The following is an 18,978-nucleotide window of genomic DNA, read 5'->3' on the forward strand; positions in this document are numbered from 1 at the left end:
TACCCAGTACGCACCGACATGAAGCGATTGCATGCGTATTCTCACTTTATAAAAATAGAAAAACAAACACACTTGATACCTATAAAATAATATTTTGTTATATCAGGAGACGCACCACAATATATTTTTCCATATTAGCTCATAAAATGGATATGATGGAATAACTATCATAAAATCATTGTAAGCAATGAGGGTATCTCATTAAGTTGTGGCAAAAACAGTATCCACACCATAAATACACCTTAAATTAAGGGATATCTCTGGACTAACAATAAATTCTCACACTAATTTGAACCGTATAAATGACATGTTATTATCATTCATTCATTTATTCATTCATTTCATCACCATCGTCGTCTTCTTTCTGAGTATCCTCTCGAACCTTAGAGGGGCTCCGTCGCTGACCTCTCCGACGCCCCTTAATCGTTCGTCTTTTAGGTTTTTTCGTTCGAGGAAAACTGAAAACTTTTTCATTTGTTAACGAAGAATCTAAGTTAACAGGTGAAATTATTTTATTTTTCGTCATGATGTCATAACTAATCTAATTTAAATAAACATATTCATAAAAAAAACTCCATGCTTAGCTCACAAAACAAATCTAAAAATTTCAGCACTAAAATATTAAAATTTGCCATCTTCGCTTCTTAATCTCCAAAAAAGGAAGGTGAGCATGGGCAAAAACATGATTCAGGAAAGGAGCCGAAAGCAGGGGCATTTTGGTCCAACCACGATACGATAATCCTCTGGATTTTGATTTCGTCCCCTGTCGGTTTTTCGCCTTAAAACTCGTGCATAATCTTCTACATTAAACTCTCACCACTCTCACTGCCTATATATAATATGTATATATACCCACAAAATATGTATACTTATGATGTATATATATATATTACTCTTTGTATTTATTGCTCTCTACATATAAACTCCCTTTTGCATTGACCCTTGAATCTCCGCTCTTCTCCCACACCATTGATCCATGATTCAGTTTTTGTAAGATCATCATCGTGATATAGTACATACGTCGGTGTATTCTTGTTGCAGGTGCAAAGATTGGATTTTTTTATTGGATTGAAGTTCCATTTTCTGTGTATGGACTCGTCACACTGGATGAAAATGAGGGTCGTCTGGAGTTTCTTGTTTGCGGTGAGTTTTTTTTCCAGTGGGGTGATCTTTTTTCTGCTGTGGCTTACTGTGGTTTGATTTTGTGGGAGAATCATGGGATTGCAGGTTTTGTTTGTTGTGGCGTCGATGGTGAGTGCGGAGATTTCTGGTACAAGGTTCCTGTTAGACGCCAATGCAACGGGAGGGTAAGTTCTGTTACCTGTTTGGGAAATGGTGTGCTAATTGAGTGTTTGGGGTGGATTTAAGATGGTCTATCTCATGTTTGGGTCTTGGTTTTGAGTTGCTTTATTCTACTTATGATGTCTTTTTTAGCTCCGTAACAGTTGTCCGTGTAGAGACATGCACAGGGGGGAAAAGTTAGTTCGGGGAATATTTGGTGTAGATGCCAAAACTCAGATCTTTGTCTTGAAATTTGATTTTAACATGAGGGTAACGGTCAACAGCAGCTCTGAAAGGCTGAATATTTTCATGGTGAAGTAAATTGTCTTTTAAGTTGTTGAAAGAAGTGGACTGTGTGAGTTTCTTGGAAGTAAAGAACACAAACCGGATGATTTGCGCATTAATAAACGGTTTAGACTAGGATGTGGATTCAGGAGCTTAGCTGGAGCATCGAGTTACAAAATTTATATATTCAGAAAATCATTCAAAAGTTTTTTTTGCCCTTTAAATTTGGGTTCCCTCCCCTACTCAACCCCGTTATATCCACCTAAGTTTTGAACCATATTCTTCATCTGTCAAGACTAAGAGAAAACATGTTGATACCTGCCAGATATATTGATTTTTTAAAATTCTCTTGGATGGTTTAGGATTCGTTTTGAATATTTGTATGATATGAAAAAAAAAACAGTTAAAATAATAACTAGTTACTCAGAATCTAATTTTGTAATTTTTTTAATTTTAATGATAGATTGCTGAGTATGCGGATTGATAGCTTGTATTGATCGTTACTGATTGATATCTATGTTTTTGATCATTAGACAAAGACATTCTGAAGAGTACTGTGCCATGTATGACATTTGTGGAACTCGTAGTGATGGTAAAGTTCTGAACTGCCCTTTTGGTTCTCCATCTGTCAAGGTATAATATTTGCCTCTGTTAAACTGATTACCAGTGTTCTAGTTGTCATAACTGCTCAATTCTTCACTATATATCTGATTGGTATTTGTTTCATACTGAATTTTTGCTTTTGTTCCAAAAGCCTGATGATTTGCTGTCAGCAAAGATTCAAAGTTTGTGCCCAACAATTACTGGAAATGTTTGTTGTACGGCGGCACAGTTCGATACTTTACGGGCACAAGTTCAGCAAGTAAGAAACTGAAATTGTTGTAGTTCAATGACACAGTTCCAGCTTTTCCTTTACCGAAATTTTTGTTGTGTGATGATTTGCTGCATGGACTCTATCTTTTGTGATACAATAGGTGGTTATTGATTGTCAAAGGAATACCTGTGAAGCAGTGAAACTCGTATAATTTATTTTTATAAATTCAATGTCAATGGCTTAATTTATTGATTGTCAATGGCTTTAGTTACTTTCTAATTAGAGTATGTGATGCAAAACTGAAGGAGTTGTTAGAATAATATTTCTCTTTCTTACTTTATCTTTTGCTCATAAAAATTTGTACTTGGAAGCTGGAGTTTTGCTTGGATGGCTTACATGAGAGTGAGCAGTGGCCAAACTGCAGTTGAGAAAGCTTATTTTATGTTGCTTTTTCAATGGAATTTTATTCATGGGAACACTGAAATTTGATATCATGTCAAGGCAATTTGGTTGAATAATTTACACTTTTTGATGATTGTGTAAAATAAAATAATTTTATATTATGTTCACTCAGAGTGGTTGCGTTTTGTTACTGTAATGTTTATCTTGAAAATGCAAATCACTTAAAGGTATACATGCTGCAGGCTATTCCTTTCCTTGTAGGCTGTCCAGCATGCTTGAGAAATTTCCTGAATCTATTCTGCGAACTTACATGTTCTCCTTACCAGAGTCAGTTTATTAATGTGACTTCTATCGCCAAGGTGAGCAACTCAACTTTAATCATGTTTTCAACTTCAGTAAAATTGCTATGCTACTTCTAAAGAGCATGGTAACCTTAGTTTCACTTTCTTTCTCTTCAGTAAAAATTATTTGGATATGTATTGTATGCATGTATTGATGAGTTTTCCCCTCCTTGTTTTTTGATATCCTAATATCTTTTTTGTGTTTTCCCTTTCTTTTATGTTACCTGTTCTCCAGGTTAAGAAGAATTTGACTGTGGATGGTATTGACTTTTACATAGCCGACACTTTTGGGCAAGGATTATTTGATTCTTGCAAGGAAGTAAAATTTGGTACCATGAATACTCGAGCCATGGACTTTATCGGGGCTGGTGCAAGAAATTTTCATGGTAAACTTCTACTGATTTTATCACAGTCTAGGTATCATACAAGAAGACATACTTGTGATTACACCTATTCTACTTGATCATCCATTTTATCACCATCTGATTTTCGGGTCTTGTTTTTTTTTTTTTTGGGTTGTCTAATTAACTGGTTATTAATCATGTTTGGCAGAGTGGTACACATTTCTAGGCAAAAAAGCAAGCCCTGGTGCAATTGGATCACCATATGCGATCAATATTTTGTCTAGTGCCCCTGAGTCATCCATGATGAAGCCTATGAACGTGTCTACATATTCATGTGGTGACACTTCATTGGGTTGTTCATGTGGTGATTGTCCTTCCTCTGCTATTTGTTTGAATTCTGCTCCTCTTTCTCCTCCCAAGAAAGGTTCATGTTCAGTAAGAATCGGGTCTTTAAAGGTGAGAGATATATCTTTATTAATGCGTTATAGTTTATGATTCATTCGACTAGGAGGTTTAGAGGTTGTAACTTTCAGTATACTTCCATGTTTGTGAACTACGTGTAGCTAATTCACTTTCCATTCTTGATAAATGCAGGCAAAATGTATTGAAGTTGCCGTAGCGATACTGTACATAGTACTGGTATCCTTGTTTCTTGTATGGGCTTTCTTTCACAGGAAAAGAAAAGGAAGTCCCATGTCTAGAACTAAACCATTGATCAATGTCCCCAACAGTGGTGTTGTTCGGCGTGTTAACAGTCAAAAAGATGAGAATGTTCCCATGCAGGTGCATACCAATTTGAGCCTCTGAATGAGATGTTTGTCCCTTTAATGATGCATTCTTCCTTTGCATCATGATATTTAGTGGTCTTTCACCTGTGATTTATGTGCCGCCAAATGAATGAAGAAACATTTTTAATTATTTCTTCTTTATATGAATGCTATTCTACACATTAGAAGTTGATGCAAAGCTTCTGTGTCATTATTAAATCATTGAGAAGATTTTACAGTTATACCTTCTTCATATCATTCACTATTTTCTGAGTGCTTCTCTGAATCATTTTACTGATTCAATTAACCTTGCCATCTTTTGATTCTTTTTGACAATTTTTCTTGTGATATTACTTGAGTGATTTTTATTTCCAATTTTCAGATGCTTGAGGATGTTCCCCAAATTACCAATGGTGTGCAACTTTCAATAGTTCAAGGTTACATGTCAAAATTTTACAGGTCATTTTCCATGGAGTTTAGTCAACTATTTTTACCTATAATTGTGCAAGCTTGTTCTTTTGGTTTCTGAATGATGCATTGAAATGGTTTGGAACTGATGTCTGTTTCAGGAGATATGGGACATGGGTGGCTAGGAATCCAGTACTGGTATTGTGTTCGTCAGTGGCAATCGTTCTTTTGCTTTGCTTGGGTCTTATTCCTTTTCAAGTAGAGACAAGGCCTGAAAAGGTATAATATGATTTCTGAAATTTATTGGATTCATATATGTTATCCACTAAAAAAACTACTTTGAAACACTATACTGTGCTGATCTTTGTCAGTTTTCTCTGTCAATTGATCATGTCCTCGAGAGATTATCTATGAAATAACTTATTTATATGTATCAGTACAAATGACTTGGTGTTCTTGCATCACTATCATTACAGCTATGGGTAGGTCCAGGAAGTAGAGCTGCTGAAGAGAAACAATTCTTTGATAGCCAACTTGCACCTTTCTACAGAATCGAGCAGGTATTGTACATTAGCGATGCATCTCAGCTCCTGCCTACACCCAAAAAAAATTAATAAAGAAAGAAAAGAATAAAGTATATAGAGATCGAGAATTTAATTCGGAAAATATTTCAGGTCATTATAGCAACAATTCCAGACTCTTCCCATGGAAAAGCACCCAGCATTGTGACAGAAAGCAATATAAATTTACTCTTTGATATTCAGAAAAAGGTAGCATTTTACTTCTAATTTTGGTTATTTAATTTTGTACTTATTTGACTTCTATGATTTTGAAGAGAAAACAATCTATATCATCAATTCAATAGGTGGATGCGATCAGAGCTAACTATTCTGGTACAACGGTATCTCTGACAGACATTTGCATGAAACCACTTGGCAAGGATTGTGCCACGCAGAGCATTCTTCAGGTATGATGCTTTATCAAAACTGAATAATTTATTGCAAATGTTTCCAATTTTATCATGTTTTAAGCAAAAGAGCGGTTCAAAGTTATCTATCTCTTGTACCAAGAAACGATTGCCTGTGTCCAACATTGAACTACTTACAGACACGTTATAGCCATTTGTTTTGTACACGGAGAGTACTAGAGAAATAACTGGCTTGCCTTATTTACACAAGTATATCCATCCGTAACTAATGTAGCATGATGCTGAAGAATATTGTACTAGGATCAGGGCATGACTTTGAGAATGATTCCAAGATTTTCTTGACTGAATTCTATTTTAGCGTTATGATCTTTTGGTTACTGGGTTTGATTGAAATTATTGACGTTCGTGGGATTATAAGATAATGAGTCCTCTATAGATCATGTAGATCTTCACGATTGCATTAGCTGAATCTTGCCAGATTGTGTCTCCTTCTGCAGATTTGGTATACAAGTTTATGTATGTGTCATTTAATTGTATTATGATTATTGAATTTAAAACTTAAGGTTATCTATTATTCTGTGAAGACCGAAAGCATATTGCTAAAATACTGGAAAACTTGAAAAAATACGAATTGGAATTTTTTTATTCTTATCATCTAAGAGTAGTTGGAAACATTTCAGTTTAGGCTGTCTATTTTATGTTCTGTTAACTTCGAGTTCTTTTAGGCAATAATCTATGCAGAAGCTTCATATTCATTTGAAGTCTGTTCATGGCTTCATGCCATTGAAAATTGTTAGAACCATGAATTCTGCCACTGCTCATGTGTACGGAATTAAAATGGTCTTAAAACAACCCTTCTCAACAATTAGCTGTTTTTTTTCTTTATTTTAATTTTATTTTTATCTCCAGTTTTCTTGTATGTATAAGTATGGTTGGGCTGACTCTGTAATGTTATATGGCTTAGAAATTGTATCATTTTGTGATGATTTATATTCAATAGTTTTCCATGAGATGTTGTATTATCAGGCAACTAATGAAACTTAGTTGATGACAGTATTTTAAGATGGATTCTGGAAATTATGATAGCTTTGGAGGTATCGATCACGTCGAATACTGCTTCCAGGTATCTTTAGAGATCTCCATACTTATACATCAATATTCAAAAGCTCTTTCTTCCTAATTAGTACTTGATCCTTCTGACTGTATTTTGTAATCTGGATGTTTCTTGTAGCAATATTCCTCAGCAGAAACATGCTTGAGTGCATTTCAAGCTCCCCTTGATCCAACCACCTCTCTTGGTGGTTTTTCAGGAAGTAACTATTCAGAGGTAAAGCGTGCTGTTACTTTTGTTAGTTGATATTGCAAGTATGCATAAAGTACAAACCTAATTTTAAATAGGCTTCTGCATTCATTGTGACCTATCCTGTGAACAATGCCATCGATAAAGAAGGGAATGATACCAAAAGAGCTGTGGCATGGGAGAAAGCTTTCATTCAGCTAGCAAAGGTTCATAATTCTTCTCATTTTTGTTACTGTCTAAGTTGCCCATTGCTTCTCAATCAATAAAGCTCTGTCAGTATAAGGTTATTGTTATCTTTCACTGTGAGCCAATTCATCGGTTTTGTCTTGGCAATTAATCCATGTACTAGTTTCACGATACTTAATTTTTTACAAAAGTTATTTGGGCACGTCTAAGAACAACTTCCCTGCCCTTGATACAAATTTGCATATTAGCCCTTGGTTGTTTCACGTGAGAAGCGTAAATGTAAGGAAGTATCAGTTTTGGGAGGCATCAAGTTTGCACAACAGTTGAGCATGTTTCATCCACAAACAATTTACAAAAGTTAATTTAAAATGAAATGGATTTGGGAATTCTGTATATGAGGTGCCTTTCCATGTTTTTTTAAAAAATATTCTTTATTCTTTCCTTTTTGTTTGTTCCATTTCAAATAGAGTTATCAAAGTTAAAGTCATATGTGGATTTTCTATTTGTTGTCTGCTTACTAATATGATAGTAGACACTAGACAAATTGCTCCTTTTATTCGGCAGCAAAATAAGATTTAGGATATATTATCTCCATATGTACTGATGATGCCTTGCTCCATTAATTTTTCTCATGATAGACGCATTATCCCTTTTCTGGCCAGCGTAGAAGAGGAATTTGGAAATTAATTATTGTTCATATGTACTTCCCCATCAATACATACAAGACCTATTTTAAATTTCACTCTGTTCCGTTCTAATGCTTGGGATCCTTAATAAGTTCTCTTTATGCAGGAGGAGCTCCTACCAATGGTTCAGTCTAGGAATTTGACACTTGCTTTTTCATCAGAAAGCTCTGTTGAAGAAGAATTAAAAAGAGAAAGCACTGCAGATGCTATTACTATTGTGGTACAGATTAATCTTTTCCACCCTACTTGTGCACACTTCCGCACGACATTTAACAAAACTAGCCTCGCCAAAGGAATGTAAACCCTCTTTTACTTTCACAATTTTCAGACTGAAAATTGTTTTAATATAATATTAAATCTGGCAAATAAAGTTACCGTTATGTTTTAAATTTTAGTGGCTTATTCATACTGTTCTTACATATTTGTTTTCTGTTTCAGATCAGCTATCTCGTAATGTTTGCATACATATCTCTGACACTTGGTGATACTCGTCGTTTCTCTTCCTTTTATATTTCCTCCAAGGTATGGTTCACAGAGAAACTTGTATGCACCTCGTACGAAAATCTATGTCTACCGAGTTACATCTTGACATAGGCTAATATACGTGCTATCTTCCAGTTTATGTGTTTCCTGTGCATTAACATGGTCTTTACTTTCTTGACTCTTCTAGTCATCGCAGAATAATGAAGTTTAATGTTCCTGCATGTTTGTATTAGAGTAAAAATGCTTTACTTTGGAAATGAATAATCTTGAAGTTTTAGCTATTCGTTCCATTTCGAAACATTGATGAAAGCTATTTTAATAGTCCTTTTGCATGCAATAAAGGAAGGTGGGCTATACACAATTCAGCTTGGAAATCCTATATCATTTAGCAAAGAAGAATATTTTACGTCATCTGGGCTCGATAAAATTTATTCCAATTTTTTTGCTCAGTGACATTACTTGATGTTGTAGATACTGCTCTTAATTTATTACCCCGTTTTGATCTCCAAACATCAACTCGATGCATAATTTTTTCTTCTCTTGTATGCAGGTATTACTTGGCCTTTCAGGAGTTTTGCTTGTCATGCTCTCGGTTCTTGGGTCAGTTGGGTTTTTCAGTGCAATTGGTGTGAAATCAACACTTATAATCATGGAAGTCATTCCCTTCCTTGTTTTAGCGGTAAGTCTTAATCTCATACATCCTTGAATCACTTAACTTCACGTGCTTCTATTTGCAACGTTTCATGCTCAATTCTTTTTTTTTTTGGGGATAAGATTTACTTGCTCACAGTAAGAATATGAAAGTGTTGCGCTGCAAGGACATTCAGTTTTCATCCATTGTTTTAGCTTTTGTTTGCACTACAATTTACTTGAGTTTCGTTAGAATTTTTGGCATATTCAAAGAACAAGTTCCCTCCTATTACTTCGTTTTGGGAAGAGTCAAATAACAGTAACTCACAAATGGTGGATATTTCGACCTCTGGAATCTGTGACTAAAAGGTCTTAAAGATGCACTAATATAAAGAGTAGGATTTTATGAAGCTGTAAAGAATATTGAGAAATCAAAAGATGCTTTGTTATCGAATTTTTTACTCTACCTTGTAGGTGGGAATGAAGTTCAGTGATAAAGTTTTTAACGAAAGAGACTCGTATCTTCCCCTCTCTAAGAAGATATTGCCAAGTTCTTGATATGTTTATATGCATTTTTGGTGAAAATTATCTAAACTTGTTAGAATGTAAACAGATAAATTAGCTCTGCAGATAAACTAACTTTAACGAAGGTTAATTCTCATCAAGATTTTTGGTTATAGTATTTTTTTATGACTGTTCAAGATCAGCTACTTTTCTAGGATAATGAAAAAATACAGTCAGTTTGAGGCACCGGCTGCTTAGGATTGTCTTGTGTGAAATCCTCCAAAGCTTGGCTTGCTAAACAAATGCTCATAGCATCTAACTGAAATTCTCTAGGTGATTGAATTTCTCAGACAAAGAGCCATGGAAAACTGTTGTTTGACTCTCAATTTATTCAACTGTGGTCTGAACAGCTCGACTAGCTTTTCCATCTTCACCTTGTAACATAAGTGTCGGCAAGAATATATGTAAGGCTGTCTGAAGAGCAGCTTGTATATACACTTTTATCCTAAATTGTCAAATATAAGCTAATGATCCTTAATTTCTGTAACAATAGCATTTGAGAATTTAGTTTCTTTCCCTTAAATCATCAAATCATTTCTACACTTGGTGACTTCATTGTTGTTTCATGTTTTATCAGGTTGGGGTGGACAACATGTGCATATTGGTTCATGCAGTTAAACGCCAACAGTTAGAATTGCCCATAGAGGGACGCATTAGCAATGCACTTGTTGAAGTTGGGCCATCTATAACATTAGCTTCTCTCTCAGAGGTACTGGCATTTGCGGTCGGAAGTTTTATCCCAATGCCAGCTTGCCGTGTATTTTCTATGTTTGCAGGTTAGAACTCTAATAGGCCATAATAATGGTTTTGCAGAAGTGGATGGAGTAATTTTCAACCTATTATAGACATAATGACTTTTTAATTTGTTCATGAACTTGGTTCGCAGCACTGGCTGTCCTCTTGGATTTCCTTCTGCAAGTTACTGCTTTTGTCGCCTTGATTGCTTTTGACTTTTTGAGAGCAGAGGACAACAGGATTGATTGCTTTCCTTGCTTTAAAGTATCTAATTCAAATGCTGACCAGGACAAGGGTACTTTTTCTGCTTCCTATCTGGTCCATTCTTATTGATTTTTAATTTGATAAATAAGCACAAAAGTGTCTGAAAATGCAGGCATACATCTGCAGAAGCCTGGTATGCTAGCTCGATATATGAAGGTAATTGATGACTGTTCTTTGTTTTTTTGGGCGGTGCGGGTGGTCATTGGTAACAAAGGAGATGAGTTATATTTCTTGTGACAAATAAATTGATTTGCAATTTTACATATTACAGCTTTAATAGATCTCCAGAAATCAGACTAGCCTAGTATTTTTCTTGGACAGTTTGTATGAACCCAAAGGAGTATGTACAAATATTTCTCCACTTGTACAACCTAAAACCCAAGGTAAAAATATCAAAGGATAGCCTTAGCACTTAGCGTTAGTGTCCACAGGACTGATACTTACTATAAACTCAAAAGTATAAACAACTCTCACAGTTCCATCACCTGACAAAAGCAGACTTGGGCAGTTCCGATTCTTAAAAACAGTAGATTAACCTTTTAACAATACTTCTCGACCTAGTTGGCTATTTATCAGGTCTTCAAGTCTTTGTTAAAACATGTAGATTAACCTTTTAACAATACTTCTCGACCTATTTGGCTATTATCAGGTCTTCAAATCTCTGTTTAAACATGTAGCATGGTTGTAAAAAGGTTTTTTCGCCTGCCTGATGAAAGCAGCACATTTTGGTAATTTGTATTTTGTTCGTAAATTTCACTTGAATTAGGTAGCAGATTAAACTATGCACTCCTTTGATTATATTCAAGATGAAAAAGCTTGCACCTAAAGTAGGTAGCAGATCTAATGCACACCCTTCTCTGATTATATCCAAGGTGAAAAAGATGTTATCTTGCATGGACACAGTTTACTTTTTTTTTTCACTTTTTAATACATTTGACGGAGACCTTGAAATGCTTGAGGGTAATTAAAAATAGTTTTTGGTTAGTTTTGTAATTGTGGAATAATTTGTGTTTATTTTATTTTCTGAAAACATAACTACTTACATTTCCTTGTCTAGGAATGTCATGCTCCCTTTCTGAATATTTGGGGTGTAAAAGTAGTGGTTATCTGCATCTTTGTTGCCTTTGCACTGGCAAGCATAGTAAGTTGTCTACTCTCGTCTTTCAGCATTTTTTAAGCTCTTTTTAGTAGCTATTTCACTTTTGTACACGAGGTGATTTTTCTGTATTAACCCTTGAAGGCATTATGTACAAGAATTGAACCTGGTTTAGAGCAGCAAATCGTACTACCTCAAGACTCATATCTTCAGGTCTTAGGCTGAATATTTTTCCCAAAAATAGTATATGATATTTTTGTCAATTTATTGAAACTTGATGATTATCTTCATTCTGTGCAGGGTTATTTCAATAATATTTCAGAATATCTCAGAATAGGACCACCACTCTATTTTGTCGTGAAAAACTACAATTTCAGGTGCTTTTGTCATCATAGTTTGTCTCTACGTCTCTAAGTTGGTGTCTATGCTGTGAATTCTTTTCCTTCTAGATCTCCAAAATAAATGTGTTATTTTGAGCAAATTATTTACACTATTTGTGCTACCTCATAGCCGAAGGCCAAAAGGGAAGAAAATATTAAAGAAGAAATGAATAAAAATGGCTGATAGTCTTTGTTTGTTTGTTTGTTTGTTCTAATATGAAAAATGCTTTAAGGTTTTCTTGCTGACAGATATTATTCCTATTACTTGGAGAATGTGGATAATTAGAGTTTTATGTCTTTGGAGGAAAAATCTCAGATTCACAAGGCCATATTTTGAAAAATCTACTCTCTATTCTTATATAAAAAAAAGAAAATCTACTCGCTATTACAACGAAATATTTATTTATGAATTGTGCTCATTTTTTTTCAAATTACTAATGTTTTCATGATGTTCTTGTTTGTTTAATTCCACAGTTCAGAATCAAGTCAGACTAACCAGCTGTGTTCCATTAGCCAGTGTGATTCTAATTCTCTTTTAAATGAGGTAAATCTACTGTCGTGGGGATAGACTGATTTAGTTTAGTTAGATTTACTCTTAAGCCTGTGATATTTTTCAAGATATTTTTTCCTGTTTATAGAGCCCTTGAACTTGAGACAAGACGCCTAGATTGGCCCTTCCTGATTACTCATGACTTTATGCCCCTTTTCTTTGGTCTAAGCTTCTCTCAGAGCTTATCCATTGTTCATCATTTGCTTTTCTCAGTTAACTGTCGATAGTTGATCATACAATGGAGATCCAATTTATCGGTCCTGTGATTTGTCCATTTGCATGAGCATGCCATCAGAAAATCATGTTTACATGTGTTCAGCTCGGGGTTGAAATTTTTGTGACTATATATGTGTTTTTTTACCTCCCCTTCAGGCATGCCAAAATATTGACAACAAATATTTCTTGTGAGAAGATTTATGTAGTTGAGCATTTTTCAGTGGTGTTAGACACTGAAAATTTGACTTGATACTGTTTGGTGATTTTGCTGGTATGGGCAGACTGTTCTTTGTTGGTTTAATTTTTGTTATGTCAGTTCGTGATATCTCAATATAACTTTATTTGGTGCGGTCCAAACCAACTGAACTTAGCGGCCGACCAAGCTGAGCAACTGTCACATTTTCTTATTTAACTAATTAACTAATTAATATTTCTATTTAGAAAAAAATGATATTTCTAATTGGAGACTTCCTGAATTCTACAGATTGCTAGAGCATCTTTAGTACCCAAATCAAGTTATATAGCTAAACCTGCAGCTTCATGGCTTGATGATTTTCTTGTTTGGCTCTCTCCTGAAGCCTTTGGTTGCTGCAGGAAATTCACGAATGGGACCTTTTGCCCACCGGATGATCAGGTTTCTCATCTGGCTGTTTTTCTTGATGCTTTCTGGTCTAGGACAAATATTTTCACTTGTTATTCTGTCTTTAATATTTTCATTTCTTCATGGAGCTTGTGATAATATTATTATTATTATTTTTTCTGTTAAACATACAAAACATTAATTTTGAAGGACTTTGTAGCAATTCAGTCACGGCAACACATCTTAGTAGTTTACTGGAAGATAAGTAAAATTTTGGATCTTGAACTTATTGTGATTTATTATATCCCATTCCCCACGTTGCTAGAAATTGTAAAGGAAAATTGTGCAAATAGGTTTCTTTCATTATGTACTTCGTAATCTATATCTAGGATTTTCTGACATTTGATAGAACATTTCTTCCAGCCTCCATGCTGTTCGGCAGACGATGGTCCTTGTGGTCTAAGCCCTGTCTGCAAAGAATGTACCACGGTAATATAGTTCTTTCAATCATCAGGCTTATTTTCGCGTATAATTCAGCCTTGATGCTTCTCAAATATCTGCAGTATTTTGTTTAGGAACAAAATTTTGCTTTGGTATTCTATCTATTCAAGCATCCCCAATCAAACCTCCCCAATCCCCACTCCCTCCCCACTCCCCCCCCTCCCCCCCCACGACACACACACGCACACACACAAACACACAACTCCCCCGGAGGTGGGTTGATTGATGCAGTGGAACAGTGGAAAATCAATTTTCTAAACAGCTAATGCTTTAGATTTAGTAAAAACTTTCTACTAATAATTGAATTCTTCAGTGTTTTCGGCACTCTGATTTACAAAATGATCGTCCATCTACATCTCAATTTCGGGACAAGCTCCCGTGGTTCCTCAGTGCTTTACCTTCTGCTGATTGTGCCAAAGGTGGAAAAGGGGCTTATACAGGCAATGTTCAGCTTGAAGGTGAATGTTATAAAAAAAACTGTTTTTGTTTCTTAGCGAATGTGTTTACACCATATCATGATTTGTGGGCTCTTGGTATTGAGCATATATGGACACATTTAGTTTGTATTGGTATTTGTCTTTTATGTGATGGAGGTTATGTGGATTTCTCAATTCAACTTTTTTCTTTTCTCCTGACATGATATAACGACAGAAAACAGAATCATGGTTTTTCTTTCTCATAGACTTTCTCTTCAATTGTATATCTTTTTCTAATATGGTTTTGTTGAATTTGATAGCCCAAAATAGTTTTAGATTATAGTAAAAGATCTACCTATTTCTACAGTCTTGATCAAATTGTTCATGCTTCATCAGGCTTTGAAGATGGAATCATTCAAGCCTCGGCGTTTCGTACATATCACACTCCGCTTAATAAACAAGTGAGTCATATATGTCAGGAAAAAATTATGATGATGAATAATTGAAATTATCGCAATTTTAAACTTGAATGGTTTTCAGGTTGATTATGTGAACTCAATGAGGGCTGCGCGAGATTTTAGTTCAAGAATGTCGGATTCTTTAAAGGTAATAATTGAGCATTACAGCTATAAAACGTGTGGTTTTTTCGGCAATCTAGTTAGGAAATTTGTCCTCAAGCTGAATCATTCGTAAAATGCGAATGCATTTTCAGGATCTGATCCCTTTTTTCTTGATGAAGCTCCTTTTTCTGACTTATGAAGTCCGTATTTATTTTCCTTTCTTCATTAAGTTTGTATCAATGTCTGTTTACTCTGTATACTATTTCTCTGTTTTAATAGTTTGGTTCTGAAGAAATCATCTTTAGTTTTTTTTTCCAACTGTATTTTGGCTTTTATGGAAACTCATGGATTCTTCTTTTTTATGAAATGCTGATATCTTGGACTATTGAAAGAGAAGATATATGCAATTCAGTTACACCTCTGATAGTGAAAATTATATGCCAAAAATATTATCATTCTCATGTGCTGCCGTGACCAATTTTTTGTCTGGCGGAATTGTGTCAGAAAGAAAGGGAGGGAGGGAGTAAAGAAGAGAGTTGTTTCATAGAGAGTGCATGCCATTCTGTTCTGACTATGCTGACTCTCAATTTTTGTCCATTGCAGATTGAAATTTTTCCCTATTCAGTATTCTACATGTTCTTTGAGCAATACCTTAGCATATGGAAGACGGCGTTGATCAATCTTTCCATAGCTATTGGTTAGTTTTCTTTTTTCTTTTTGCAATTTACGCTTGATCTGGACTGTCCAATTATTTCCACGGTGATTATTGTTAGTGGTGCTATATGCAATATGTACATTGTTAGCTATGACATTTTTTGTCCCTCTCGTGTCCTTTCATTAATGTCCAACCATTATGACAGGCTAACCATAAAAGCACAAACCTTAGCATTCCGCAGCTAAACTAGATCATAAATCCAAATAAAGTAAAAACAATTTCTTCCTTTTAGCCTAAGCATTTTAGACTAGAAAATTGAAAATGCTTTACAATGAACTGAAATTACGTCTATTATATTAGGAGTCGTCTCTATAGTTTATAGATATAATTTATCGGCTTTGTTTTATCCCTGGACAAAAGGGTAAACCCAGGGTATACATCAACCTCGATCAATTCCCATGACTTACAATTCATTTGAGATCTTGCTTTCGCTCTTGAGATGAAGCATTGATTGTTGATTAAGTAAACTATGCCTTTTAATCAGGCACTCACGTACTTATTCATTTTTTTCTGATGCCTGATGCACTCTCCACATGTTAAACTTGAGTTTCTATAATTTTTCAGGTGCGGTTTTTGTTGTTTGCTTAGTGATAACATGCAGGTCAGTATTTTACTCTCGATTATACTCAACGCAATTATTTCTGTTTCTAATTTTTTTATCTTCACTTCCTTCCTTTTTTAGTTTGTGGACATCAGCCATAATTCTACTTGTTTTGGCAATGATCGTTGTGGATATGATGGTAAATTTCTTTTTCTTTTGTCTGTAGGTTGGAATTATCACGTACCCTTGAAATAAGAATTTAAAGTTTTAAACTTGCTTTCATCCGTGGAATGAAACTTTTCAGGGAGTAATGGCGATCCTGAATGTACAACTGAATGCGGTGTCAGTCGTGAATCTTGTAATGTCAGTGGGTATTGCTGTCGAATTCTGTGTGCATATAACACATGCTTTCTTGGTCAGATTCTCTTCTCACTTCTCTTGTAGATATAATGTTTGCTTCAAATTTATTATATTTTTTCTCCATGTTGGAGACTGTATTCTGCGATGTGCATTACCACACCATATGCTTGAAAATTCAATGTATGAGACATGATAAATGTTCAAGGAGACTATTTCAGCTCTTTATTGTTAGGTTTTCAAGAGTGAAGATCCAAATTTACATTCTTATGACAGGTGGCTAGTGGAGATAGGAATCAACGGATGCAGGAGGCTCTTACAACAATGGGGGCTTCTGTCTTCAGGTTAGACTTTTCCCTTTTCTTTTAAAGAAAGTTTAATTTGCTCAATCTGAAAGGTGGTGAATGGTGAAAAGAGAACATTAAAAAATATGAACCATCTGTGTGTTGGTGCATCTTCTCAGTAGTATTTGAAGGAGAAGTTGTAGGGGCATTTGTAGCCACCACCAGTTTTACTGAGCACCATGTAAACCCTGAGGTTGTGCATCTTTTGGATTATCAATTTATTTCAAACTTCATATGTTGTAAATGCATTCAGTTCAAACCTCAGTGAGTCGTGCAATTTTTCCATTTAGTATAACTATACTGAACTATTCGGTTATGATTTTATCACATGTCGTTCCTCAAACATGATGTGTTAAGAGGTCATGATCGGACTTTACCCTCATTAAAGGGCTGACGAGAAGTTAAATGAAGTTAAAATTGAACTAGGATTCCTTTTCGATAGTACATGATATAGCTATGTATTAGTTTCTCTGCATAATGTTTCAAGGAAAATTGTTGCATTGTCATCATTTTTCAAGAAAAAGCCTTTTCAAGCCCTTTTGACTGACAAATTCCCTACTGTTTTTCATGGCAGTGGAATCACACTTACGAAGCTTGTCGGAGTGCTTGTTCTTTGCTTTTCGAGAACCGAAATTTTTGTGGTATTTGATCCTTTCTCACTGAGATTCATCTATCAGTATCAGAAAGAGTCATTGTGTTCTGCTACTCAACTATTTTTTGCAGGTTTACTATTTCAAAATGTACTTAGCTTTGGTGCTGCTGGGTTTCTTGCATGGCCTTGTCTTTTTGCCTGTAAGATCCTCTACTTTCCTATATGCCACAGTAACTATTGTCCATCAAAATATGTTGAATTATATTCTATATAGCTTAAAGATCCATATTATCCAACTTAAAATATGTACCCATTATTATATAATTCATTTTGGTTTAAAAAAAAAAAAGAAAAGGAAAGGAAAGGAAAATATTTATATAAATCATTTATAAAGTGTGATCAGGCATATAACATACCATTTGAAACTTTAGATGCAAATCCATTGAAAATCATCACTAGATATCAATCTAAATCATCATAACTTTTAAACGGCAAATGAAGAAACTCCCAATAATGGCTTTCTGAATTCAAAAAGCACGCAGTTTGATCTGTCGATTGTCCTGACTTTTAAGATGTGTGTTTAGGAGCGTAAGATTTACTCACGTCTAATCTTTCAGGTTTTATTAAGCGTGTTTGGTCCGCCATCAAGGTGTGTGCTCATCGAGAAGCAAGAAGATCGACCATCTACATCGTCGCAATTTTGATGTCACAGAGGTAGGGAATACAGATGTGATAGGATCATACTTCTGGCTAATTGCATGTACAGAATGAATATATGGTGTAGTGATGCAATTGTAAAGTAGGTTCAAGTTGTTGCATTTGAGTTTTCTCATTGAAATATATGGTATTGAAGTGGGAAGTCAATTATTTGTGGGTAACTGAGCCAGGCCCATCATTATCATCCAATAGTATGAAATATTATTGGTTCATTCTAATTATTTTTGTCATGTTTGATGCTCGTATGACCATATGCTTAGATGATAGAATTAAACTTAAACATTTCAAAGGATAACAATATTAATAAATTTCAAATTTATTCAGTTGGCTACATTTTAGTGAATTTTGAAATTTGATATGTTCTCTTTTCTATGAAACCTTCAAAGTTTTTAATCATATACCAGAGTAACTAAGTGGTATAGGCTTATAGCCTTCCGTACATGATTAATTACATATGAGAAAAGACTAATAATATGAGGATAAAGCTATAAATTCCTAATTGAAAGTAATTTTTAGTTGATTAACAATACTCACTCTTTTCCGTAGATAAAATAAGCATTTGTGTTAGTTAATCATTATATTAAACAATGGAAAAAAACAATGTTTTAAATATTTATTAAACCAAGCTATGAGAGGTTATTAATTATACGAACCAAGCATATGAAATTACATAAATAACTTTAGAAAGTATGTGGAAAAGCCCAAAAGGCAAGAATTCATAGTTGTGTGGGCTGAAAAATTGAATATATATATATATATATATATATATATATCTAGAAATTTTCAGCTGTTCAATCAATGATGTCCAACTCGTCCCCGATCACTAAAATCCGGTACCGTGTTTAGTTATGCGAAAAATCAAAAAAACAAAAACAGCTAAAACCCGGTCGAGGACGAAGTGAGAAAATATTATTGGGCATTTGAAAAGTCCTTTTATATATATATATATATATACTAGGTATGAGCACCTCAATACTTGAGGTGTTGGCCCAGGT

At 34.7% G+C, this 18,978-nt stretch overlaps 1 protein-coding gene across 2 annotated transcripts; it reads left to right on the plus strand.

Annotated features, from left to right (window-relative positions):
- The first annotated feature begins 357 nt into the window (after positions 1-357).
- LOC140867594 (uncharacterized) lies at positions 358-18,201 on the plus strand. Of its 2 annotated transcripts, XM_073272740.1 has the most exons (40): positions 358-501; positions 1,042-1,143; positions 1,228-1,307; positions 2,100-2,199; positions 2,321-2,428; positions 3,025-3,141; positions 3,359-3,509; positions 3,676-3,923; positions 4,062-4,250; positions 4,617-4,693; positions 4,804-4,921; positions 5,119-5,202; positions 5,317-5,412; positions 5,508-5,609; positions 6,625-6,693; positions 6,802-6,897; positions 6,969-7,076; positions 7,849-7,962; positions 8,181-8,264; positions 8,776-8,904; positions 9,997-10,195; positions 10,306-10,449; positions 10,531-10,574; positions 11,476-11,559; positions 11,659-11,727; positions 11,815-11,891; positions 12,369-12,438; positions 13,145-13,294; positions 13,664-13,729; positions 14,055-14,199; positions 14,554-14,618; positions 14,698-14,763; positions 15,321-15,414; positions 15,997-16,033; positions 16,115-16,172; positions 16,278-16,388; positions 16,607-16,674; positions 17,249-17,315; positions 17,398-17,466; positions 17,884-18,201. In XM_073272740.1, exons 2-40 carry the CDS (start codon positions 1,090-1,092, stop codon positions 17,968-17,970), a joined length of 3,894 nt encoding a protein of 1,297 aa, XP_073128841.1. In that variant the 5' UTR covers positions 358-501; positions 1,042-1,089; the 3' UTR covers positions 17,971-18,201. The 2 variants fall into 2 exon arrangements, with proteins under 2 accessions (XP_073128841.1, XP_073128789.1); XM_073272688.1 differs by lacking the exon at positions 358-501 and having other exon boundaries at positions 814-1,143.
- Positions 18,202-18,978: the final 777 nt, after the last annotated feature.

Source organism: Henckelia pumila, chromosome 1 (assembly GCF_033568475.1).
Source record: "Henckelia pumila isolate YLH828 chromosome 1, ASM3356847v2, whole genome shotgun sequence".
In the NCBI taxonomy this organism is placed as follows: Eukaryota; Viridiplantae; Streptophyta; class Magnoliopsida; order Lamiales; family Gesneriaceae; genus Henckelia; species Henckelia pumila.